The sequence below is a fragment of the Eptatretus burgeri genome, chromosome 6 (genome assembly GCF_056783735.1).
Source record: "Eptatretus burgeri isolate ZD-2024b chromosome 6, Ebu_testis_v1, whole genome shotgun sequence".
Lineage (NCBI taxonomy): Eukaryota > Metazoa > Chordata > Myxini > Myxiniformes > Myxinidae > Eptatretus > Eptatretus burgeri.
In genome coordinates, this window is record NC_140966.1 from 44182239 (window position 1) to 44209864 (window position 27626).

At 46.6% G+C, this 27626-nt stretch overlaps 1 protein-coding gene and 1 long non-coding RNA gene across 4 annotated transcripts in view; one reads left to right on the top strand and one right to left on the bottom strand.

Moving 5' to 3' along the window:
* The window catches only part of LOC147024659 (uncharacterized), a 73466-nt gene that overhangs the window by 4366 nt on the left and 41474 nt on the right, over positions 1-27626 (bottom strand). The gene's annotated exons all lie outside the window — the stretch shown is intronic.
* Positions 10641-27626, top strand: part of LOC147024660 (myeloid-associated differentiation marker-like protein 2) — a 48441-nt gene continuing 31455 nt past the window's right edge. Inside the window, exon 1 of one of the 2 annotated variants that reach the window (XM_085884780.1) lies at positions 10641-10724. Coding sequence is in view for 1 of the 2 variants with exons in the window: in XM_085884783.1 (XP_085740909.1) it covers positions 10672-10724 (53 nt within the window). In the remaining variant the exon portion in view is untranslated. The remainder of the gene's footprint in view (positions 10725-27626) is intronic. The other variant, XM_085884783.1, reaches the window with a different exon arrangement.

Consider the following 27626-nt stretch of genomic DNA (forward strand, 5'->3'; position numbering starts at 1 on the left):
CTGGGTTGGGATTCGAACGATTCAAACCCAGGCAGCTCAGCTTAGAAGTGATCGTGTACATACCTATCATCCATCCTGGCAGCCCTTTGTTGCTATTAGGCTTTGCAATTACCACATGGTCCAAACTCATCCTCGTGTAAGGTGAACCACATTCCCACACCATAGATTCGTCCTGTGCACAGTAACCACCAGAGGACGATGTTGGAGCGTCGACGGACAAATTACATTTGCACATCGACAACATCGGTGTGACTGACAGCTCAGCCCATTCTGGTTCATCCACATGTCACACGTGTGTGAGTTCCACAAGTAATGTCACGTGGTGTTATGTTACTATCCACTGTTACATGAAAATGATTTCTGCATTAAACAGAACAAGAAATCAAGCCTTCAAGAATCGAGAGCATAACTCCCCCGCACCCAACTCCATCAAAAAATGGGTGTGCAGATTTTACATATAAATTTTACATATTTACATCTCCCACCCCTATCCCCCCCCTCTCCCACCCATATCCCTCCCTCTCTCACCCCTACCCCTCTCTCTCCCTCTCCTTCTCTCTGACCCTGACCCCTCTCTACCTCTCCACCTCCCCTCCATCCTCTCTCCCTTGCTCCCTTCTGTCCTCTCTCCCTCCCTCCTTTCTCCTCTATCCTTCCCTTCCCTCCTTTCTCTGTCTCTTCCCTCCTCTCTCCGCCCCTTCCCTCCTCTTCGCCGTCTTTCTCTACCCCACCCCCCGCCTTATCCCCGCTCCCCTTAATATTTCTGTAAGCGAAGCAACGTGTTGTATTTGTGAGTAAATAAATGATTCAATGTTGTGTGTTGTTCGTGGATATTGTAAAGTGCATATAAATAAATAAATAAATGATTCAACATTATATGTTTGTCGTGGATATTGTTGTGTATATCAATGAATGAATGATTCAACATTGTGTGTTGGTAGTATTCTTGTCATGTATATCTATACTAATAAGTGTGTGTGTGTGTGTGTGTGTGTGTGTGTGTGTGTGTGTGTGTGTGTGTGTGTGTGTGTGTGTGTGTGTGTGTGTGTTTCTCCTCCATAACTCCAAAACCATAAAACCTATCAGCCTGAAACTTTGCATGCATAATAAGGGAACTCCGTGGAAGTGCCAGAGTGAAAATTGGGTGTTTGGGTTAATTAAAACACCCCTTTTGAAGATAATTAACAGCCTTATTTAATTATATATGCATACAGGCAATCCTCGGCCCCTCACTTTTCTGGGGTCTGAAGGCATCTCCTGGGTAACCTCGCTGGGGTCTCAAGCCGCCATGTTTTTGGCCTGCTCAACCATGCTTCCACTTTGAACAGACCAAAACGATTTCTTAATGATAAAGTGTTTTATTTTTCACTTTCCTCACTCATATTATCAAATGCCTATTCATCAAAGCTACGGATCGTTGTGTACATCGCTTTTGTAAGTACTTTAGTTTTCAAATTAGGAGCTTGGAGCCATTTCTTCCAGTATATGATGTGATGTGATTTTTCACAGTCTACTCTCACAGACTCATGAAAGTTTATCATCGCAAATCCCAAATCTGTGCCCATATTTTCAGAGGTTTTGCGAGGTGATCTACACAGAATCAAAGCAAATCTGCTGACCTTTGGCATATGCTGACCAAATATAATTGTGCTTGTATTCCATGAGCTGGTATGAAAATCCTATTCAAATTTCAAGTCAATTGGATGAAAATTGACAAGATGAGAAATTCCGCCAATGTTGACCTTTTGGCCTATAATGAGCCAAAATAAAAGTTGGTTGAATTCAGTGACATGGTATACAAATGTTCTTCAAATTTCAAGTATATTTGATGAAAATTGAGGATTTTATAAATCTAGCCTAATTTGACCTTTTGGCTTAGGTTGACCTCAAACATCTGGTTTCGAGTTTTGAGATGATGGTCGGTTCTCTCAGGGGGTCTCTGCTGACTTTCTCAAAGATAAGTTTCTGGTTGTTGTTTGTCGCGTTTTGACTTTATTTTGTGACCTCCATGTTTACTGAGTGTTCCTAGCTTGGTTTTATTTCAAAATTTGTGCTATTTGGTGAGTTTACATCGATCTTGTCATAACAGGTTTCCCTGCTGCCTACCTGTCCTCCCGTCTATGTATACGATCGTGTTTATTTGTGTTTTCTCCCTTTTACCTATCTCTCAATGATGAAGAATCACTTTCAAAATTACAATATTCTCGTGTCGGGATCTGGATCCAGATTTTCACCTAAATCAAACAAATTGGTCCTTGTCACACACCCTACCTTTCCACAAAGTTTTGTCCGAATCTGTTCATCACTTTTTGAGATATCCTGATCACAGCCAATCAGACAGACAAACAGAAGTGAACACGTAACCTCCAACCTCCATCTACCTTCAGTGGCGGAGATAATAAAAGGACTCGAGATTATCCATTGGAAGTTGGTGCTCAGGTCTTTATCAGGAACCATATCCACAGTCGACACAAGATTCAAGACTATCGGCGTCAGAACCACATGCAGTAGTGGGAAGGATGGGAAGCAACGTATAAGTCTTTAAACCATTTGATGGGTCTGAAGAAACAATGAGAATACATCGCCAGGATTTGCTGGATTCCACGACACGAGTTTCTGATATCGTTCCAGTGAGTACCCATACAGCAGATCACAAAATACAGACTGAAAAGAAAATTCCTGTTGTTGAGGAGGAAGATCATTCTTACCGGATATTGATTCGAAGGTATGCTGTACAATCTCCAAGGTTGACAACACCCTTAACCAGAGGCAGTGGTAGGGATGGATGAAGTCTTGCACAGATCAACAGCACCACACAATTCAAATGTGAAACATGACATTGGATCAGACCAGAGGTTCATGTAAAGTAGAGGGGCAGGAACCAACTGTGGAGGAACATATTTTAGCCGACGATATAATTATTGCTGAGACTAATCGGACACTTAGAAGGAGTCAACAGACAACAGTTGGTAACATTCAAACCCATTTAACTTACCTTGCTCACTTACACATCACGACTTGACGTAGAATCCATGGGTATAAACAGTACCCTCAAGTATTGTCTGACATTGCTTGAACTCAACTTGTGTTAATGCAGATGTTGACCAATGTGAAGCCATGTACTTAAGTTTCAAAGAAATGCTTCGCATCGTTGAGACAGCAATATTGTAGTCGGGGAATGTGAGAGGAGGAACATAATCTTTTTTCCGTTTTATGTCATTTTGATCACACCAGACTGCATGTCTTCTGAAGTGCAGTGCCAGAAATAATGAAGCTAGTCAAGCGTTTATTACTCATCATCGAAGCTTCGCCCCTTTTGTGCCGATAAGGGGAGCGCCATTTTGTTTGTTCAGCAGCCAGTCGTGCATGTGGCCTGGTGTCGTGTTTCTAGATTTTGCTGGACTCTCGTACGAGTATTCCTTGTATAATTACCGTAGGCACATCGTGTAGAACTTGTAGAAACAATCAGTGCAACTGTCACCATGGTAATTTGTTGATTTATCCAGTAATGAGCATTTCTGTCCAACGGTGAACACGGACCCACTGTGTAAAATGCAATGTGTTGCACAAAATGCATTTTCGAGTAAAGATTTGGAAAAGAAATAATTATTTTAGCAGATTCTCTTGACATATGACATGAGTTATGAGCCCCCGTTGGACTTAGTCCGAAACTGGGGCTTCTGGATTTGTTCTCGATTTTCGTGCGCGCGCGTGTTCGCAACCATATCTCAGACAGGTATACACTGATTTTATTCCAACTTGGCACAAAGACAACACATGATGGTATACATATGCACGTCATTTTTTTTCCCCCCGACATGAGAACCAAGATGGCCGACGTGCGGCCATTTTGTTTGTCATAAAAAAAAGCAAACCTGGTGTCGACCATTTCTTGGACATGCGTTTCCCGATCTTGTTTTTCTTGGTGTCATAGCTGTGTCTAATATGGTTAGACTATTGTGTTGTATTAATCCTCACGTATGAACTTTATCTATTACTTTTGTTAATACTGAACTATATTTCTCGACTCCAGAGGTGCCACTGCATCAACATGAACTATAACACTAACTCGTTGTTTACAGTCAATCAGGCTGAGCTACTGGGAGTGAGTTTTACATGAATTGAGTAAATGCACAAAATGAAGGATTCCTTGGACATGTGTGGTTAAAATGACGATTATTTGCAATAGTTCATTCTATTGTTATGGTTATCAGCATCTCAAGGAGATGGGGATGGGCCAGGTATCTGCCCTGGGGGATGACCAGACGGAGGTCCCTAGAGTATCAGCAGAAAGTGGATCCAGCGATGCATTGCTCCAGCGCATGCTCCGATACCTGACCTGACCTGTTATGGTTCGATTTATCAATATATAGTGCAGAATATGAATGCCCTGAGGCTAACTCGTTATATGTAGTGGACCAAAGTGGCAAAACTTAATATTGGGATCGTTTACTCTTCCCCAGTCTGTAACCTAGTAATATTGCATTCAAGTGATATCTGTACCTGTGCTTTTTATTTGACATGGTTGTAATACCGGTGTATTGAGTCATTGTTGTCTCATTGGCTTCGCAGGATTTATTTTCCTGTGGTTCACTTTTGGTGCCAATAAACCATACAACGAGAACATCAAGCTCAACCTCAAGACCCCTTTTGTTTCTTACCAACCTATGGGGTGCTGTGGGGGGGGGGGTGGGCGTGGGGGGGATAGGTTGCCCTTTACAAATACATTCTGCTTCTGCTGAGAGCAATCCTTATCTCTGTGCTCAAGTACCCTGATCTCTTTGTGCCTCTGGCTTTATACCTCATTCAATATACTGTAAAGAAAATGCACTCTTTGTGGTTAAATGGTTAATTAGCTCATTAGTTATTTTCTAATTGCATGTTTAAAATAGGCATACTGTAAACCCCAATTTGGGTCTGCAAAGAGAGTATTCAGCAGTGCCTTGCCACCCCTTACCCCCCTTCCATGCTTTGTATTTTCACTGTTAAATGTGCTTTATTTCTCATTTATTTAGTTGATTAACAACCTTTTTCCTTTCTCCTCACTGACCTCACAACAAACAGGTCCTCGAGCTGTGAAACATTTGGTTCTTATTTGAATCGGAGCAATCGATGGTATACTCTAGCTGGTGAGCTAATGAGCCCACCTGATGGGGTCATTGAGGGTCTATTTTGGAAAAACAAAAAAATGTTTGTGAGGACCTGGCGAGTAAGGAGCATGAGCTGTGTTGCAGGGTTCTTTGTCCCCCACCCCCACCCCCTTTCCGGTAGAATGAGAAACCAGTCCCAGGACACCAACACTAGAGTTCACCAGGGCTGGCTGGAGACCCGCCTTGTGGCATGTCATGTGTGTGGGGAATCGCAGCCAGCTTCTCCTATCCAATCAAGGCAATGGTGTCTCATTCGGCTCGACCAGGCCTGAACTAAGCCTCTTATTTTCTTTTATCCTTCCCATATCTTCTACCCCTTTTCTCCCTCTGAGTGTATAACTATCTCTTGAGAGAATCTGTTGGCCATGGGGATAGGTTTATGGTAGATTAACCTGACAATTTGGTACAGTTATAAGCATGATTTATTTCATCTTATTAATTTGTTTCTCTAATAGTTATTGTTTCTTTGCTACATTTCCTGGTTATGCTTTTTTTTTTTTTTTTTTTAATTAAACTTAATTATTATTTTATTATTCCGGTTGGTTCCTGGGTTAGTTCACTCTTTCGTGTGCGAACAAATTGCTAGCAGGCACACATGAAATACATTCACAGTGTGTGAAGCCACATTGAAGATCGCAATGCTCTCCCAAGCCACCATTGGTGCTTTTTAAATTTAAATTAACGCCTCCGCTTGGCGTATGGGGAGTTTATCTCTGGCGGTCTCATGTCGTGCCCTTTCTGGAGATGGAGATCATTGCACTACTTACTTATTATGCACACTACACATTTTCTCTTTGAATGTTTCCAATTTCTCTGATGCTGACTAGTCTCTTGTTAGCTTCTCCCAATCCACAGCACCTAACTCTCCTCTCATAGCCTCAAAGTTTACCTTTATGAAATCTAAATGCTTTACTCCACCATCCCAAACTCTAACTCTTAATAGAATCCTTCCACACACTATGTTATGGTCACCTGTCTCTAAATGACCCCCGACCTCCATCTCCTCCACCATTATTACATACAAGGAGGTTTAAAAAGTCCACCTCTTGGGCTCATCCACACACTGGGTTAAAAAGCAATCCTGAACTCAGTCTTGGAAATCCTCATCTGCTCTGCTTTTTCCTTGTTGTTGAACCTAGTTTATACTTAACAAGTTAAAATCACCCAGAATCAATACTCTTCCCTTTGCACAGGTCTTCCTGAATTCTTCACAAACACCTCTTTCCTCATACCAGGATCCCTATAAATGCATCCGAATAGTATCTTACAGTTGTTACAATCCCTAATCTCAATCCATGCAGCAAAATCCTCTACATTCATTTCTTCCTCAATGTCATCCATTGCCCTCCACACAATTCGTTTTTTACACAGATCGCTACACCTCCTCCATATTTTTCTCTTTCCTGTCACCTATAGATCTTGTAGCCTTCTAATCCTGTCCTCCAATTACTCTCTTCACTAAATCAAGTCTCGCTGCCTGCAACTATATCATACTCCTTGCTATCTACTTTGGTTTCAAGCTCTTCCATCTTGTTATTTAAATTCCTGGTGTTGGTATGGAGTATTTTTAGCTTATCTGGAATTTAAATTCCAGATAAGGGATTGTCATCATGCACCGTTCGTCTGTCCGTCCGTCCGTCTCCAATTTCGAGTTCTCCGGCCAAACCGCTGGGCCGATCTGGCTGAAATTTGGCAACAAAGTTCTGCTCCTGACTGGTAACGGGGATTGTAAAACTCGTTCCAGTTACATGATTTTAAGGAGGTCAAAAAGGCCGACTTAGTACATTTTTAGGAAAATCGCATAATTACTTCAAAAATCTTCTTCTTCACACACACCAGTCAGAATGCTACCAAATTTGGGTCACAACATCAGGCCAGGGCCCAGATAAGCTACAGGTCCTATTTTTTAAAGTTTTCCCTTCCTGAAATATTTTTGGCTGCTTGGCCTTAAAAGTCATGTCATCAATTTCAGTTCCTTCCTTTATTGCCTCTCCACCCTCATCTGGCCTAAAAAAACACCCTCAATTCTCACTTATAACCTTATGGCCCACTTTCTGTTTAAACGTTGGCCATCATTCTGGAAACACTCTCTTTGCCCCCTGAAATGATTCCCACTACTTTCTCACCATAAACATGGCTGCCAACACCATTCTTCCAATTTTGAGAAATTTTCTCACTGTTTCTATCCAACCTATGGGTTAATTGATATCTGTTGCTTGACTCATAGATTATGTTCTCTTTCCTAAACCCCAAAGAATACCAAAGAATATTACCTCACAGCCCTTTGTTTTTAGTTTGTGATTTAATATCCTGTACCTAATTTTCAAATCTTCCAAGTAAACTTGCCCTGTCCTTCATTTGCTCATTTAACCTTCCTTCAATATCCCTTCATCCTGCTCCCTCAAAACAACACAAAACTCTTTGTCGATCATCCTTGCTGCAGAATACGTCGACACATTATATAGTTTCATCAAAAACAAAAACCGTTCCCTGTCATCATTCTTGCCTATCTTGCTCGCCAAAACCTTACCACTTCCCTCCATGCGCGAAACCTTCACCACTGCCCCCACTCGCAATACCCTCAACACTGCCCCCCAATCAATGCACTCTCACCACTGCCCTGCACTTGCTACATCCTCACCACTGCCCTGCACTCGCTGCACCCTCACCAACACCAATCTACTCAGCAGACTTACTTAACAAACTTGTACTCCAATGCAGTATTTGGTATTTAATTTGATTATTTTTGTATCACATGATAATATCGTGTGGTGTGGATTATGCTTCCTCTCTGATCTTATACCCATTGCTATCCATGGTAGCGTATACTTGTTGCTGTGTTTGAGCCTTGGGGAGTAACTGCTGAAATCTATTTATGCGGGATCTTCCAGGCATCTTTCATCCTTTTTGCTTTCACACTTCTTTCTACTTTTTCACATTTCTCTTTTGCCTGATGATGGCCCAACACTTAAGATGGCTGGTTTAATGTCTTAGGGTCTTGAGTTTCAAGCCCCTGTTGTTTCGTTAAATAACACCGGGTGGCTTGACTCAGTCTGTCATCCTTCCGAGGTTGGCAAAACGAGTACAGTACCAGCTTAATGGAAACAAGGGACACTGCATCCGTGGCACAGCAGTGGTCACAGCCATGATGCAACTAGCAGCTGCAGGCTGCATATATATATATATATATATATATATATATATATATATATATATATATATATATATTGTTGCGGTATTCGCGCCCGCCGGCGTGCTGACGGCCACGTAACTCGAATCGCGGCACGTCGCCCACCGGACGGACAATCCAGTCGTGACCCTCTCGGACTAACGCCGGGAACCAGTCACGGGTGGACCTTTCGGTCTCACCGCGATCGAGCCAATCAGCCCCCGCGTGGGATAGGGTTTCTCGCCAAATTCGACCTACCTAAGTACCCACGCGGAGGGTAGACCGGGCGATCGCACCTCGCCGCAGGTCGACTTCGGACACGGGCCACTTAAGCGACCCGTTCCGTACTATCAGAATAACCGAGCGGTGTTATCGTCGACCTCGACGGTTCGATTAATTATCGGGCGTATTCAGCCCACTACCAACCCTTTACGTGAAGCAAGATGAGGATTCAATGGGAGAAATGACGAAGCGAAGCGGGAAACAGTTCAACACAAAAGCACATTTATTCGCGGCACACGGGAAGCACACATATAATTCCACCAAAAGCACACAGAAAAGACACAATTCCATTTACACAAAAAGCAAATATAAAAGCGAAGACAATGCAGAGCTAATACCGACTACCGAGCACACGGCAACACTTATACAATTCTACCTCACAGACGGCGCCGACAACACATACCCAAAACCAAGGAAAGAATACCCTCAAGGATGAGGCGGGCCTGAGGCCGAGACCGGGTCGCGCCTACCCGTCTGGTGATGAGACGCGGAGCGGCGATGGCGCCCCAACTCCGCGGACCTCGCGGACAGTGTCTGGCAGGGGGTGGGAAAGGGGCCCCCTTGGTCGCACTATCTCAGCGCGGGGGGAAACAGGAGGGGGTTGCTGATGCTCGGGGTATAGAGGATCTTTATTATGTGCGACGAGCGTCTCCACCTCGGCCAGGTCGCGCTGTCGGCCTGCCTCGGGTGCAGCTTCCTGCACGACGCGAGCACCCCCTCGTCTGGTGTCGCCGCCTTTCCACAGCTCGTCCCCTCCGTTCCGACTCCAACGCACACGACGAGCAGCTCCACCGCCCGCGAAGTCTTGACCCTCTGCTTCCGACTCTCCTACTCTCCGCCTCTGGACTCTCTGACTCTCGACTCGACTCTTGACTTCTTGACTCTCCGACCCTCGACTTATTGACTCTCCGACCCTCGACTTCTTGACTCTCCGACCGACGAACACGGTCCTTTTATCCCCCCGTAGCTTCGCCTTTGACCCCCTCCCTTTGACCTTTCACCTCGCTCCCCATTGGCCCGAGAAAAAGTGGGCGTGAAGGCTTTTTGATCCACAAATTTGCATATATCGATCGTCCTGGAGGCGGGGCCAAATCGCCCCTCGCTCACCGATTGGACGGCAAAAAGTGGGCGTGTGTCGTTCTTGATCCGTTTTTGAAGCACAAAATCCGTGATTTTGTACACGCTGTTCGACGCGCGCCCTGCACGAGTCCAACACCGGTACCCACAGCGGGGCAAGAACGGTGGCGATGCTACGGTTGCGAGGTGTGACGTGAAGGTCGTGGCGGTTGTGGTGAAGCGGTGGTTGTGGTTGTAATCATGGCGGTTGGTCCAAAATAAAGATAGTAAAAGAAAAACGGCTATCCTGAAGAGTCGCAGCACGCATATATGACATGTATTCCCACTAGACAACGGGTTTGGGCCTAACTACACATGCACTTACCGAGATACCTCACCTAAGGGACCTGAATGGTGGTTTGCGAATTTGGTAACCACAACAATATATATATATATATATATATATATATATATATATATATATATATATATATATATATATATATATATATATATAACATTTCTCTTTATCGATGAAGAATTCTAGCAGTGTGTGTGTGTGTGTGTGTGTGTGTGTGTGTGTGTGTGTGTGTGTGTGTGTGTGTGCATGCGTGTGTGCGTGCGTGTGCGTGTGCATGTGCGTGTGCGTGTGCGTGTGACCGCTGTTTCTCCACAACCGCTGGTTCGATCTAATTGATACTTGCCAGGTATATTGCTGGGGACCTGAGGATGTGCCTTTTCAAGGTTTGATATTAATCGGACGAGTGCTTCCCAAGTTATGGCCATTTATTTACCAACCAATGACAGGAACCGTTGCTGCGGCCATTTTTATCAACCAATGACAGGAAGCGTTGCTGCGAAGCCGTGGTTGATGGGGAAGAGAAACTCAGCCGCATTCGCCATTACGGGTTTTTTTTTCTCTTCTCTTCTCTGTGTTTTTCCTTGCCAAAAGGCAAAATACGTTGGCGCTAATTGAATAATTGGCCATTAAAAGGCTCCGTATTCTTGCCCTGGATGAGGAAACAAAGAAGAAGCGCCATTTCCTCAGCGATGTTGTTTATGAAGAGGTGCGAACGAGATAAAGGCGTGTACAATGTACATGGAGACGATTTTTATTATTATTTATTTATTGAAGAGAAATTGTTCCGAAAATAATTTATCAAAAAAAGTACACAACTTCTTTTTGTTTCCAATTGTCAAAACACTGTGGCCTTTGGAAGTGTTAAGGAATTCAGGTCCACTCAACATGCTTGCCAACGAAATACATCTCAATTTGGTGGTAAAAACGATTCACAACGACGGGTTTCCTAACTCATTGCTCTGCAGTCTGCATTCAACCCCTTCATTTGTCATCTCATTGACCTCATTTCATATATCTATAATTCCAGCAGTGTGTGTGTGTGTGTGTGTGTGTGTGTGTGTGTGTGTGTGTGTGTGTGTGTGTGTGTGTCTGTCTGTGACTGTTTCCCGACAACCACTGGTCCGATCTAATTGAAACTTGCCAGCTATATTGCTGGGGACCTGAGGATGTGCCTTTTCAAGATTTGATATTAATCCGACAAGTGATTCCCAAGTTATGGCCATTTATTTACCAACCAATGACAGGACATGTGCTGCGTAGGCGTGGCCGATGTGCCATTTAGTTACCAATCACAGGACACGTTGCTCCGTTGGCGTGACTGCGTAGGCCGGTGCACGGCCGGCCGACGATGATGTCACGTGCTGTGCTGGTTACGATGGGGATCGATCGGTGCCTTAGTTACCGTGGCGTAGGAGTGCCAATGGTAAATGGCAGCGAATGTCATAGCAAGCAAAGACAGGGAGGTAAACTTGATTTTAATTAACTCTGTGTGTAAGTATCACAGCAGTTGTTACTTCAATGCAAACGATAATTCGTGGAATGATGTGAACATTCCGTACGGGCACGCACTACTTTTGGATAGTGATGACTTACTGTATTCTAATAATTTCTCGATTTCTTATTCGCATTTATAGATAAACACAATGCCCCAATCCAGTCGTCGTTTATGAGAGCGAAGCAATGGCCTGTGTGGTTGTTTGAAAGTTGTTTTTTTTGCGTGTACGGCTACGCACGTATGGGCACGTGAGAGCGAAGGAACGGCCTGTGTGTTTGTTGTTTCTGGCACGCGGTTTGAAAGTTTAAAAAAAAAAAAAATTTTTTGTACGTACGGCCATGCACGTACGGCCACGCACGTACGGCCACGCGAGAGCGAAGGAACGGCTTGTGTGGTTGTTTCTGGCAAGCGGTTTTAAAGTATATATATATATATATATATATATATATATATATATATATATATATATATATATATATATATATATATATATTTGCACGTAAAGCCACGCACGTACGGGCACGTGAAAGCGAAGGAACGGATTGTGTGGTTGTTTCTGGCACGCGGTTTGAGTTTTTTTGCGGGGGAGGGGGGGTTTGCATGTACGGCCACGCATCTACGGGCATGCACTCGTTAATTGTAATTCTTGCTTTTTTTTTCTTTCTTTTTCTTCATTTTTCTCTCTTTTATCTCGCTTTATTTAATTCTCTCTTTCTTTATCAGTCTAAGGAGAAGTGAATTCTTGCAATATATATTTTGTAAGGCTCATTTGGCTGTGCCTACATGGGTTTGAGGGTGGTGGAGTAGTGGCTGAAACCCAAATCATACCCAGGTTTCTCCTGATGACTCCATCTTTGCATTCCTTCTGATAACTCCAATGAAGTATTTGTGTCTTTCGTTTGATTACCCAACGATAATCCATAGATTTTCACATTCTGATACTTCTTTCAGAGGAGCTTTTAATTCTTTCAGCCGATTAATATCAATCATAATGCCAGCTAATTATTTACACTTCTTACAGGAAAGACTGCCCTCGACATAAACAATCCCTGGTATTGCACACATCATAAATGTATCACTTTCATCGTTTTTAATCGTTTTATATTTGACTTGTCCATTTTACTCAATCTATGAAGGCGTTTCCTATCGTGTGTCCAAGAAAAAGAATTGTGTGTCCCTTGACTTTTAGCTTCGATCCCAAAATCATTTGACTTGCTTCATGTCCAGACAAACATATGAACACAAAAGGAATGCATCCAATCATTGAGAAGTAAAGGTTCCCAATGGATTGACAGGATCCACACGATGTCTCCAGCTGGGCTGAAGACTAATTGGAAGCGATAGACCGTGATATATTTATATTTCAGACGATGCTTTGCTTCTCAAATTATCATAATTATGTTTTTCCTTTTCCTCCCACTTAACGTCTTCCCACTCGATTAGGAGTACAATAAAGAACATGCAAAATGTTTGAAGAGCAAACTTCTCGTTCTGAGACAATTCACAGAATAGTCCAATAAGCAAGTAGATATATATATATATATATATATATATATATATATATATATATATATATATATATATATATATATATATATATATATATATATATATATATATATATATATATATATTGTTGTGGTTGACCAAATTCGCAAACCACCATTCAGGTCCCTTCGGTGAGATATCTCGGTAAGTATATGTGTAGTTAGGCCCAAACCCGTGGTCTAGTGGGAATACATGTCACTTATGCGTGCTGCGACTCTTCAGTATAGCCGTTTTTCTTTTACTATCTTTATTTTGGACCAACCGCCATTATTACCACCACCAACCACGTCTCAACAGTCGTCACAACATCAACCACCCACCACAACGCCGCTTCACCACAACAGCCACGACCTTTACCGTCACACCTCGCAACCGTCGCATCGCCACTGTTCTTGCGCCGCTTGTGGGTACCGGTATTGGACTCGTGCAGGGCGCGCGCCGAACAGCGTGTACAAAACCACGGATTTTCCGCTCCAAAAACGGATCAAAAACGACTCACGCCCACTTTTGTTCCGTCCAATCGGTGAGCAAGGGGCGATTTGGCCCCGCCTCCAGGGCGTTGGAGGGCGGTCGCTATATGCAAATTCATGGATCAAAATGCATTCACGCCCACTTTTTCTCGGGCCAATGGGGAGCGAGGTGAAAGGTCGAAGGCAGGGGGTCAAAGGCGAAGCCACGGGGCTTATATAAGCGGCTGCATTCGTCAGAAAAGTGTCGTCGTGTGCGTTGGAGTTGAGTGCAGTTGGGAAGTTCGCAGGAGGAAGAGTTCGGAGTTGGAGTCGGAGCGAAGAGGACGGAGCTGTGGAGAGGCGGCGGCGGCGAAGGCAGACGAGGGGGTGCTCGCATCGGTGCCGGGAGCTGCACACCAGGGAGGCCGACGGCGCGACCTGGTCGAGGTGGAGACGCTCATCGCGGGACCCAAGATTTTTGTGAAATCCTCCTTTCCCCAAGCATCAGCAACCCCCTCCTGTTTCCCCTCCGCGCTGAGATAGTGCGACAAAAGGGGGCCCCCTTCCCACCCCCTACCAGACACTGTCCGCGAGGCCCGCGGAGTTGAGGCACCACCGCCGCTCCGCGTCTCATCATCAGACGGGTAGGCCCGACACGGTCTCGGCCCCAGGCCCGCCTACCCCCTCATCCTGGAGGGTGGTTCTCTTTTCTTTTGCTTTGGGAATGTGTGTTGTCGGCGCCGTCTGTGAAGTAAAATTGTAATAGTGTTGCCGAGTGCCCGGTAGTCGGATAGATCTGCATTGTCGCATTTGCTTTTTGTCTTCTTCTTTTCCATGTGCTTTTGGTGGAATTGTATATGTGTGCTTTCCGTTCATCGCGAAATAAATGTGCTTATTATTGAACTGTTTTCCCGCTTCGCTTCGTCATTTCTTTCATTGAATCCTCATCTTGCTTCACGTAGAGGGTTGGTAGTGGGCTGAATACGCCCGATAATTAATCGAACCGTCGAGGCCGACGATAACACCGCTCGGTTATCCCGATAGTACAGAACGGGTCGCTTAAAGTGGCCCGTGTCCGAAGTCGACCTGCGGCGAGGTGCGATCGCCCGGTCTACCCTCCGTGTGGGTACTTAGGTAGGTCGAATTTGGCGAGCAACCCTATCCCACGCGGGGGCCGATTGGCTCGATCGCGGTGAGACCGAAAGGTCCACCCGTGACTGGTTCCCGGCGTTAGTCCGAGAGGGTCACGACTGGATTGTCCGTCCGGTGGGCGACGTGCCGCGATTCGAGTTACGTGGCCGTTCGCACGCCGGCGGGCGCGAATCCGCGACACTGGTGTCAGGTCGTGCGATATAAACCCATCGCCCTCCTCACCGCACTGGTAACGGAGAACGGCAAAACGGGCTCTCCTGTCTCCGGCTAAATTCACGGGAATCGGTCCAGGGGTGAGAGGAGCGACCCCCGATTCCCTCCAAATTACGAGCGAGCTAAATTAACCCTTTAAGAGAAGCAAGATGGCGTCTCAAGGCGAGCGGGAGCCGGGGGTATTAGGTATGTGTCGTCATGTAGGATCCATGGCCCAGGTCGGTTCTTTTTATAATTATAACCCCACCACTAACTGTGGTCAGTGGGAGCGGCTTGAGCACGAACTTTGCCGGCAAACGGAGTCGCACAATGGCAGCACGGAGCGGGCTGATATTAATGGCACAGCACGAGGCGTGAGCTCCCAGTCACCGGTTCAAGGCACGTGGTCACGGCATGTGCCATGACAGGCATGGCAGGATGACTATGCGAGCATTGGCAGGCTTCAGGCACAATTGGGGGATGTCTTGGAAAAGGTGAAGCGTTATGAAGAATATATCGAGGAGGTGCAACGTGGAGTGGACGAGTCACAACGGCACGCAGACGCGCTTCAGAAAAATTACGTGTACGGGGGGACACAGCGATTGGATGATTTACTGGAACGAATTCGGTGGCAAAAACATGACTTGGCCAATAGAGTCGACAAATTACGTGGGAAAAAGAATTTGGTAGTGTTTTATACCCGTCAGTTGGAATATGCGAAGAGCAAACTGAACAAAAGAATAGAGGAACAGCAGATTGGTATCTCCCAGGAAAGGAAACAATGGGAGGAAGAATGGAAAACCGAGCTTGAAAAGAAACAAAAGGAGCACGACTTGGAAGTAAAACAATTAATGGAAAAATTATTGGAGCAAGCAAGGCGGTTCAAAGAACTGGAGGAGAGAGTGAGGGAAATACAGTTGGAAGAGAAAAAATGTGAACACGATGGGGAGTTGGAACAATTGAAGGAAGAGATAAGAACAGGCAATCAGGAAAGAGAAAGCCTAGAATGGAAGATAAAAAGAGGAGAGAGACAGCTCGAGGAAAGGGCGGAGGAATTGCTGGAAAAGTCAGAACAGTTCGAAGAGCTGCAGGGAGAATTGAGGGAGGAAGGAGAAAGGAAAACAAAGCTCGAAAAGGAAAAACGCGAACAAGATGGAGAATTGGAACTACTGAAGCGAGAGGTAAGGGCAAGCCAGTTTAAAAGAGAAATCCTGGAAGGGGAGATTAGAATGGGAAAGGAATGGCAGAAAAAACTAAATGAATACAGTAAAAAAAGGGACGAATTGAGGAGGGAAGCGGTGGAAAGAAGAGATGAAATAAGTGAAGAAGCACGCAAATTGAGAAAGGAATTAGAAACAAAAACTTCTGAGATACTGAAACACGAAAACAAAGAAAGAGGATTACAAGACGAACTGAGGATGTTAAAAGAGGAAAGGAAGAGAACAGAGAATGAAACGTTAAGGAACCACACTGAGCAGATTGAACAAGTAGAAGCCAAAGCAAAGTCGGAGTGTGCGGAGATGAGAAAGGAATTGGAAAAGAAAGTTTGAGTTACAGAAACACCAGAACAAAGAGAGGGAACTACAAAACGAACTGAGAGTGTTAAAAGAGGAAAGGAAGAGAACGGAAAATGAAACTTTAAGAAACCACACTGTACAGATCGAACAGCTGGAAGCGAAGGCCAGATTAAAGAATGAGATGCAAGAAAGAGTAATGAGGAAGAACGAATCAGACAGGAGAAGGAAGTCAGCCAACTGAAAGAAATAATGAGATTGCAGAATGAGGAACAAGAAAGAGTACTGAAAGAACAAGGAATGAGACAGGAGAAGGAAATCAGCCAACTGAAGGAAACCACAAGATTGCAGAATGAGATGCAAAAAAGAGTAATGAAGGAAGAACAAATAAGACAGGAGAAGGAAGTCAGCCAACTGAAAGAAATAACGAGATTGCAGAATGAGGAACAAGGAAGACGGTGGAATAGGAAATACAAAGAACAAGGAATGAGACAGGAGAAAGAAATCCGTCAATTGAAGGAAACGATGAGATTGCAGAACGAGGAACAAGAGAGACAGTGGAATAAAAAACTGAAAGAGTATGAATTTGAAACTGAACGACAAAAGGAAAAAAATAGGTTGGAATACGAGGAGAAGTTGAAGGAGCAAGGAATGAAGCAGGAAGGAGAAATCAGGAGATTGAAGGACACAAGGAGATTGGAGAGGGAAGAACGAGAGGAACAATGGAATAGAAAACAAAAAGAACATGAATCTGAGGTTGACCAATTGAAAGAAAAGCTGAGGCTGGAGTACGAGGAGATAGACAAAGAACAGCGAATGAAACACAAAATGGAGATGAACCAAATGAAGAAAACCATGAAACTGGATAAGGAAAGACAGGAGAGGAAACGAGGAAGAGTAATTAGGCAGCAGCAAATGAAACACAAAATGGAGATGAACCAAATGAAGAAAACCGTGAAACTGGAGAAGGAAGGACAGGAGAGGAAACGAGGAAGAGTAGTGAGAGAACAGCGAATGAAACACAGGAAGGAAATGAGCCAATTGAAAGAAACAATGAGATTGGAAAACAAAGAGCAGGAGGAACAGTGGGAGAGAAAACAACAACTATATGAGTGTGAAATTGAACAACTAAAACGGAGAGCGAGACTGGAGTCAACGGAGATTGAGGAGCTCCGGAGGGAGAACGAACAGCTAATGGGGCTCAGAGAGAAAGAACGACTCAGATGGGAAGGAAAAAGGAACCAGGAAGAGACAGAAATAAGGAACAAGGAGAGAAAATGTACAGAGACACGGGAGACAAGAGACGAGGTGAAAGGAATTGCGAGGGAGAGAAGAGAACAATTAAGACGGAAAGCAAGGATGAGGTACGTGGAGATCGTGAAAGAGCAAGGAGTGAAAAACAGGGAAGGACGGGAGCGACTTAAAGAGAAAGCAAGGTTGACCTACATAAAGATAAGGGAAAGACGCCAGAAAGAAGCGGAGACTAATAGACAGGAGGGGACAACAGAAACTTATAAATGTATAGAGACACGGGAGATAGAAAAAATAGAGGAGAGACTACACGATGAAGACGGGGTAAGTGACGCACACACACACACGGAGGTAGTGGAGGACAATGGGGGTGAGCTCGCGGACTGGGTAGAGACCCGGTGCGAGCAGTGGGATAGCCTCCTCCAGGAACGAGGGGAGGGAGTATGCCCCCTTGAGGCGAGTCACGACCAGGTGGGTTCGGTCGTGCTTTGCGAGGTTGAGGGGACGAGTGCTGTGGACGGGTGCACGGAGAGCTTGGGGGGTATAGAGGCCCCGGAGACCCTTGTGGGGACACGAATCCCCAGTGTGGTTGTCCCGGTGTGTGTGGTGCAAGGTGTGAGTGCGTCCCCGTGTGTGGAAGCGACCCCGTGTGTGAGTGGTGTGGTGGCGACTGTGCCGGAGTACGTGCTTCCCAGCACGCCGTGTGTGGATGAGGCACCGTGTGTGGAAGAGGCCGTGTGTGTGGATGAAACAGCCAGTGTGGATGAGGCACCGCGGTTGAGTGCCCCCGCGTGTGTGAGTGAGGCACGAGTGAATGGAGCACCACGTGTGAGTGGTATGGGTTATGCAAGGGAGACCGTGTGTGTGAGAGAGCGGTATGTGAGGGAGATGTCGGTTGGCATGCGGGAGCACGCAGCCGCGTCTCCCGGTGTGAATGTAATGGAATGGACTGTGAGCGTCGTAACACGCGGGAGTGCGTGTGTGGAATGGCGACGACGGCGACAGGTAAGGAAAGAAAGCCGAGTAGCGGCTGTAGTTGTTTCGGGGACCGTGCCGGGTTCGCCCAGCAGTGAGCACGAGGTCCGTGCTGTGCAACGCACGAGACCACCACGTGCTCGCTTGCGAGAGTGAAGTCCCGGTCCGGAAACGCACGCGGTGGATTTGTCGATCCCGCGGACGGACAAAGTTTAGGCAGGACTACGGATTTGGACCGGACGGGTTCTCCACGCGATCGTGTGTGTTAAGATCCAACGGGCAAAGCACATGTGTTCGCGTGGGGAACCCCTCGAGACGTGGGGCTTGTTTTTTTTTTATGCGCACGGTGACGCCATGGCTGCACGTGGGGTTGGAATCCGGCAGGAGGGGTATCCCTGCCGGATGGTACCGTCCAAGGAGGGACGAGGAACACGTGCAGCTGCATGACGTCACGGGCAGGTGTAAAGTGCGCGAGCTCTGAGTTGCCGCGCAGGTGCTGCGCATGAAAAAAAAAAAAAAACAAGTCTCACTTTCGGGTGCACAGGATTCCTGGGCAAGGGGTGGAAGACCCCCTTGACCGGGGCACAGGATGGAAACTAGTTAGGGGGAAGGGTTAGCTTAGTTAGACCGACTCCATGGGGCAGGGGTAAGTCCTCATGGAGTCCGTGGAATGGATTAGTTAGAGGGATTGTAGCCAGATTTAGGTTGGGAAATTGAGTTATGGGATTATTTTGGAGACAGTGACAGACAGTGAATGTGTAGAGGGGACGTAGTTTAGCTACGTAGTGTTAAAAGGAACGTGCTATAGTTTAAGGGACGACGTGGGAGCACGAGTTAGTTAGGGGATGTAGTTAGGAGGATGGCAGAGTTCAGCGGTGTGTGTGTTGGTGAGTACTTTTTGAGTGAGTGAGGCCAGCGGGTCTGTGTGAGTGGAGCGAATGGGGAATGCATGGTGCGATGAGTGATTGGGGGGAGGAGTGACTCCCGCCCAAGGGACCCCGGGGTCAGTGTAGAGTGAGTTAGCTGGGTTAGTCAAATTGAAAAATGGAGGTCGTTTTGCTGTTGGTGGGAATGTAGGCTCGAAACCCATTTGGAGGGGTGCAGGAGCCCTGTTGACGGGTTGGGGGCGTGGCTGCGAAAGGTGAGTATCGCTGAGTGGGTACCCGGGCACCAGGCTAGTCGGCCGCGGTAGGCCAAGGGCCCATGGGGGGCCGGGATAGCGTAGTGGGCACGGGTGCGCCTGCTTGGTGCGGGGGCCCGGGGCGCCATTAGCCGCGTGGGCAGTGTTGTGGGCAAGGGTGACCTACGGAAAGGGGCCCGGGAAGCCAGCCTGCCACGTGTGCGTTTCAGGGGAGGTGCCATGGGGGGCACTCCCCGGTGTTAGGGAGCTGGTAGGCTCGGAGGCAGTGTAGTGCCCGGGGGTGCCATCGTCGGAGAATCGGCAGAGGGTCGTGCCTGCCAAAGGGAGCTACGTGTCCCAGCCATGAGACCGTGTGAGGGCACGGAGAGAAAATTGGGGGGGCGAGGCCCGAAATTGTGAGGACACCAACACAGGCGACGGGAATCTGGGTTGTTAGAACCAATACTTTAAGCGAGAGGCGCTTGTTGAAAGCCCCGGGGTAGTTTAACAGTTAAATGGTTAGGGTAGATTAGGAGATGTACCCCTCCGCACCATCCATCCCCTCGCTGTCGTTGTGAGCCGCTGGACCCACTTTGGTTATAGATCGCCGAACTCTGGGGAGGCCATTCTGAGGCTTGAGTTGGGCCTCGACACAGGACGCTAGCTCTCCCTTATTCCCCTCCTGGAAGGGAACGTAGGGGTTGGGAGTAGGCGAGGTGACAGGATAGGTTAGCCGAACAAAGACGATAAAGGGGGTTAGGGGACGATTTATAGTGGGGAAGTAAAAATAAAAACAACAAAAAATTAAGTTGGGGCTAAATTGGGGTTTGACAAATTAAGGGAGTGGGTATGTACAGTGACAGGCAAAGGCGATAGGTGGGAGGGAGACAGGGAGGTAGGTCCGAGCCCGCCTTCCAAGTGGCCAGCACCACCGCACTCCCTCCACCAACCTCCACTGAACGGCAAAGGCTGGCCAACTTCATCGGCTGGCCGTGTTTTGCTTCAAGGCCTGTGCCGGCTCACTTCATCGGCAGCTGTTGTTTTGCTGCAAGGCCTGTGCCGGCTGGATCGTCTGCAGCTGCTGTGCTGCAAGGCCTGTGCTGGCCCACTTCATCTGCCGGCTGGCTGTTTTTCTTCAAAGCCTGTGCCGGCCAGTTCATCTGCGGGCTGTGTTTGCCTGCTGCCTTTGCCATGCCATGCCCACTGCCCACGTTCACCAGCCCCGTTCAATTTTTGCTTTGCCCCCCCCTGTTCATTTCCATGTGCGCCAGGATCCGCAAGGCAACAGTTTGCAAGCTGCAAGAACTGCCCTGTTGGCAGCTACAACACGGGCCTGCAGTGGCGGCCCGTGCACCGTGTTTGTGTCCATCCATCCATCCGTTGTGCTCATTGCGTGTGCCACTTGAGCTGGCACGGAGACTGCATTTGTGCAGCCCATGCACCGTTGTGGTTCACTGCGTTCAGTTCAAACCATTCATCCATCCACTCGTTGTGTTTATTGCGTGTGCCACTTGAGCTGGCACGGAGACTGCGTTTGTGCAGCCCATGCACCGTTGTGGTTCACTGCGTTCAGTTCAAAAAGGAAGGCCTCGGACTGCGTGTGAGCAGCCAGCCACGTTCCCTGTCACCTGCATTGTTTTGAGCCAGAGACTGCATGCGAGCAGCCTGGCTCCCTGCTAACTGCTTTTCTTTTGCAGAGTTCATTGATCCTGGGCCATGGTTTAGTGTAAAATTTGTAAGTTAAGGTTAAGATGTACTGTAAATATGAGTGCGCCCCCGGCATGTCTGTCTTAGCGCCGGCAATTTTATTTAAGTCGTCCATGTGAGTGAGTTTGTTTAGGTAGTTACGCAGCCCTCAGGTTATTTATTTTGGGGACACGAATACCATGAATGTCGCACTCAGGGATCCGTAGGTAAAATGTACTAGGGGAAAACTACACATGATGGCACACGAAAATTTGACGACTCGGGACGAGTCTGTAAAAAGGGGAGGGGGTAGTGTTGTGGTTGACCAAATTCGCAAACCACCATTCAGGTCCCTTCGGTGAGATATCTCGGTAAGTATATGTGTAGTTAGGCCCAAACCCGTGGTCTAGTGGGAATACATGTCATTTATGCGTGCTGCGACTCTTCAGGATAGCCGTTTTTCTTTTACTATCTTTATTTTGGACCAACCACCATTATTACCACCACCAACCACGTCTCAACAGTCGTCACAACATCAACCACCCACCACAACGCCGCTTCACCACAACAGCCACGACCTTTACCGTCACACCTCGCAACCGTCGCATCGCCACCGTTCTTGCGCCGCTTGTGGGTACCGGTATTGGACTCGTGCAGGGCGCGCGCCGAACAGCGTGTACAAAACCACGGACTTTCCGCTCCAAAAACGGATCAAAAACGACTCACGCCCACTTTTGTTCCGTCCAATCGGTGAGCAAGGGGCGATTTGGCCCCGCCTCCAGGGCGTTGGAGGGCGGTCGCTATATGCAAATTCATGGATCAAAATGCATTCACGCCCACTTTTTCTCGGGCCAATGGGGAGCGAGGTGAAAGGTCGAAGGCAGGGGGTCAAAGGCGAAGCCACGGGGCTTATATAAGCGGCTGCGTTCGTCAGAAAAGTGTCGTCGTGTGCGTTGGAGTTGAGTGCAGTTGGGAAGTTCGCAGGAGGAAGAGTTCGGAGTTGGAGTCAGAGCGAAGAGGACGGAGCTGTGGAGAGGCGGCGGCGGCGAAGGCAGACGAGGGGGTGCTCGCGTCGGTGCCGGGAGCTGCACACCAGGGAGGCTGACGGCGCGACCTGGTCGAGGTGGAGACGCTCGTCGCGGGACCCAAGATTTTTGTGAAATCCTCCTTTCCCCGAGCATCAGCAACCCCCTCCTGTTTCCCCCCGCGCTGAGATAGTGCGACAAAAGGGGGCCCCCTTCCCACCCCCTACCAGACACTGTCCGCGAGGCCCGCGGAGTTGAGGCACCACCGCCGCTCCGCGTCTCATCAGACGGGTAGGCCTGACACGGTCTCGGCCCCAGGCCCGCCTACCCCCTCATCTTGGAGGGTGGTTCTCTTTTCTTTTGCTTTGGGAATGTGTGTTGTCGGCGCCGTCTGTGAAGTAAAATTGTATAAGTGTTGCCGAGTGCCCGGTAGTCGGATAGATCTGCATTGTCGCATTTGCTTTTTGTCTTCTTCTTTTCCATGTGCTTTTGGTGGAATTGTATATGTGTGCTTTCCGTTCATCGCGAAATAAATGTGCTTATTATTGAACTGTTTTCCCGCTTCGCTTAGTCATTTCTTTCATTGAATCCTCATCTTGCTTCACGTACAGGGTTGGTAGTGGGCTGAATACGCCCGATAATTAATCGAACCGTCGAGGCCGACGATAACACCGCTCGGTTATCCCGATAGTACGGAACGGGTCGCTTAAGTGGCCCGTGTCCGAAGTCGACCTGCGGCGAGGTGCGATCGTCCGGTCTACCCTCCGTGTGGGTACTTAGGTAGGTCGAATTTTGCGAGCAACCCTATCCCACGCGGGGGCCGATTGGCTCGATCGCGGTGAGACCGAAAGGTCCACCCGTGACTGGTTCCCGGCGTTAGTGCGAGAGGGTCACGACTGGATTGTCCGTCCGGTGGGCGACGTGCCGCGATTCGAGTTACGTGGCCGTTCGCACGCCGGCGGGCGCGAATCCGCGACAAAATATATATATATATATATATATATATATATATATATATATATATATATATATATATATATATATATATATATATATATATATATATATATCCCTTTGTCGTAAGAGGCGTAAGGGTTGCGTCAGGAAGGGCATCTGGCGTAAAACCTGTGCCAAATCACTATGCGGATCATAACGGATGATCCGCTGTGGCGACCCCTAACGGGAGCAGCCGAAAGAAGAAAAGGATATTTATATATATATATATATGTATATATATATATATATATATATATATATATATATATATATATATATATATATATATATATATATATATATATATATATATATATATATATATATATATATATATATATATATATATATATATATATATATATATATACACATACACACGAGATCCGTCTAAAAAGGAATGGGACTGCTGACTTCACCAAAATTTTATTCCAAAAAATATATATTGAAATCACAGCTTGTCTCCTTCAAAATAGTTTCCATCCAGTCTCACACACTTGTCCATCCTCTTCTTCCACGCTTCGATGCACCCCCAAAAGGCTTCTTCTGGAATCCTGCGGAGCTCTGTCATCAAGGCCCTTTTGATGGCCTCCGCATCAGGAAATTGGGGCCCATTGATCACCGCCCTGAGCTTGGGGAATAGGAAAAAATCACAAGGGGCCAAGTCTGGCGAATACGGGGGTTGCTCCAGAGTTGGCAAGTTCCTCTCCGCCAGAAAGTGTCGGATGCTCAGGGCACTGTGAGCAGGGGCATTGCCATGGTGGAGCACCCAGGTGTTGTTCTCCCACAGATCCCTCCTCTTATCACGGGCTGATCTCATGAGGTGCCAGCGCAATCTCCTTGTACACGTATTGATTCACTGTTTGACCCTGTGGTAGAAACTCGAAGTGGACGATGCCCTTGATGTCAAAAAACGCGATGAGTATCACCTTGACCTTCTACTTCGACATCCTTGCTTTATTTGGTCTTGGTGATGCCAGACTTTTCCATTGACGACTCTGCCATTTGGTTTCGAGATCGTATTCGAATATGCACGATTCATCACCAGTAATGACTCTCCTGAGCAGCAGCAGGTCTGGAACGTCCTCGAGGCACTCGATAATGTCTTGACAGACAGTGACTCTTTGCTGTTTCTTGTCCTCAGCCAACAGCTTGGTGACCATCTTTGCGCACACCTTGCGCATTTCGAGATTTTCAGTGATGACGCTCCAGACAGTGTCCTTGTTGATGGAAAGTTCCTCAGTAATCATCCGCACCGTGATTCGACGAACTGCGTGCACCATCTCCTTCACACGCTCAATGTGGTCCGCCATTCTGCCTGTTGAAGGTCTTCCAGACCATGGATCATCTTCAACCTCCCCCAGTCCCTCTTGAACCTCTTGTGCCATTGAAATGCACATGTACGTGACATCGTTTCTTCCCCGTAGACTTGCTGCAGCATTGCGAAGGATTCAGAAGGTGTTTTGCCAAGTTTGGCAAGAAACTACAGATTGGCTGTCTGCTCACGACTCAGTGCGACGACTCAGACAAGATAACGTTTAAAGCACGACCTGTAAAAAAATCACACAATGAGCACAGTCAACCATCACCAGTCATATATATTGCTGGAATGTTGCGAAAAGACTGTTACGCAACCTGTTCATTCAAGTTGTGTAAGGGGAGCACACCGCAGGCTCAGTCCCGTTACTTTTTAGACGGACTTCGTATGTATATGTTTTTATATATGTATATATATATATATATATATATATATATATATATATATATATATATATATATATATATATATATATACGCGTGTGTATGCTTTCACATTATAAGGTATAACAAGCCGTGCTTCCCCATTGTCTCGGGTCGCTCACCTGCATTTGTTTTTTTCATTTATGGACGCTATATATATATATATATATATATATATATATATATATATATATATATATATATATATATCATTTTGTGTATGTATGTTTTTGTGTATGTTTGAACATATATATATATATATATATATATATATATATATATATATATATATATATATATATATATATATATATATATATATTGGTGCAGTTCTCGGAACCGCATGCATCCAACAGATAGGTGTCCCGAGACCGGTATGTCATTAATATACATGCTGATAGACCCCTTCCTTTTGTGTAGTGGGAGGACAAGGGAGTGCGTTGTGATGGGCTATTCATTGGGATAATTAAATCATTTTTCCCTTTTCTTTTCTGAGGTAAATCTGCCTCGCTTGCCCCTCGTCTCGCTTAAGGCCCAGTCACACCTTGACGTTTTAGCCAGCTTATGCCGATTTTTGGAAAATTTGTGTAAAACGCTGGTACACATCGAATACGTTATGGGTAAGTTTTAATAACATTGAGAGCATGCTGAAAAACACTGCCATATGTCGTAGTACGCTGGCTTTAAACATTGTACTTTTTGGTTGTCCTCAAATTTTCCATGCTTGAAATTTTAAGACTTATGCCACCGTATGACTCACACGTTCTGCATAACGCTGGCCATAAGTTGTAGCCACGTTACGCGATCGTTGACGCACGTCGACACACGTTACTTGTAAGGTATTCATCAGTCGAAACACGTCGAGTTAATGTTTAGCTTTCCCGAACCTTATTTCTAACCTATGAGTAACGTGTTGTAGGCACGTTACGCGATTGTTGACACACGTCGACACACGTTACTTGTAAGGTATTTATAAGTCGAAACACATCAAGGTAATGGTTAGCGTCAGTGTTCCAGACTCCCTGGAGTTTTCTCTTCCTCTTCCTCTTCCTCTTCCTCTTCCTCTTTCTCTTCCTCTTCCTCTTATTCTCGACACTTCGATTTCTAGTGCGGTTATAATATAATTAAAAGGCTGCCGCTCAACGATTTAAATCATAACCGCACTAGAAATCGAAGTGTCGACATCACCATCATACCGAAGAAAAAAAAAACAAAAAAACAGGGAGTCTGGAACACTGACGCTATCCATTACCTTGAGTGTTTCGACTTATGAGTAACTTACAAGTAACTTTTGTCGACGTGTGCCAACGTTCGCATATCCTGCGTACAACTTATTCCCATCGCATGCAGAACGTGTGTCATACGGCAAGTACGTCAAAAAATGTTTAACACGTTTATAATTACAAGACGTACTCCACTTAATACGACGTATGATAGCGTACTTTCGCATTTTATTCACGCATACCAAACTTACCCACACCGTATTCGACGTGCGCCAGCGTGTTAGACGCATTTTTCAGACGTCGGCATATGCTGGCAAGATCGCCAAGGTGTGACTGCGATGTTGACACTTCCATTTCTGCGGCGGTTATGATTTGAATTGTTTTACGGCAGCCTTTTAATAAGCTACGTCACGTCATCGTCGGCGATGCGTGCAGCGCGCTATGCATAAGTTAGACTATCGTTGGGCATAGGTTGGGAAGGCCGACAACAGGCTAAGCATTCGTTGGTATAAGTTAGCCATTGCACAACAAAACGTTCTGTGTCCATTACTAATATGTTATGCAGACGACCAACTCGTTATGAATACGTCTGAATCTTTAAAAAAAACATCAAAAGTTCAACGTAAGCCAGCGTTTTACATACATTTTAATACGTTGCCATTGCTGGCTAAAACGTCAAGGTGTGACTGGGCCTTTACCGCAGCATGACAACCCACGGTACCCTCCCAAACGATCACTTCTGAGGCAAAATCGCAACGTGCACTATGGAGTAGACTGGCGCTTTGAGCTTCCACCATCTACCCGAGGCCAGACATGTGCGGCATGTCACGTACGCTTTCGCACCCAGGTGGGTGGGCGATACCAGTGTCTGGCCGAAACCCGGCCCAGGATGGCGGACCACGTGAGGGGTCGGGGCCAGTCGGAATGCCGACTCAGGCAATGACATCGGATTCGGCATGGCCCCTCCCCCGACCTTCGGGCTCTATAAAACACGGAGAAATCCTCCGTGTAGTGGGTGTTAAGAAGTGTTGTGTTCGGTGTGGGTGTTCTTCACGCGGAGTGTTCCTCCTTCTGGACTCCGCTGATGTCTCGCCTCGACAAACCGCCTCCTGCCTGGTCCCGCCTACTGCTCCAACCTCGCCCTCTGAACACGATCTCCACACATTTGGCTGTGGCCAGAACAACGCGACTATTGTCGGGTAGCGCACCACGGAGCATCACCCTCCGAAACGCCCAGGAACC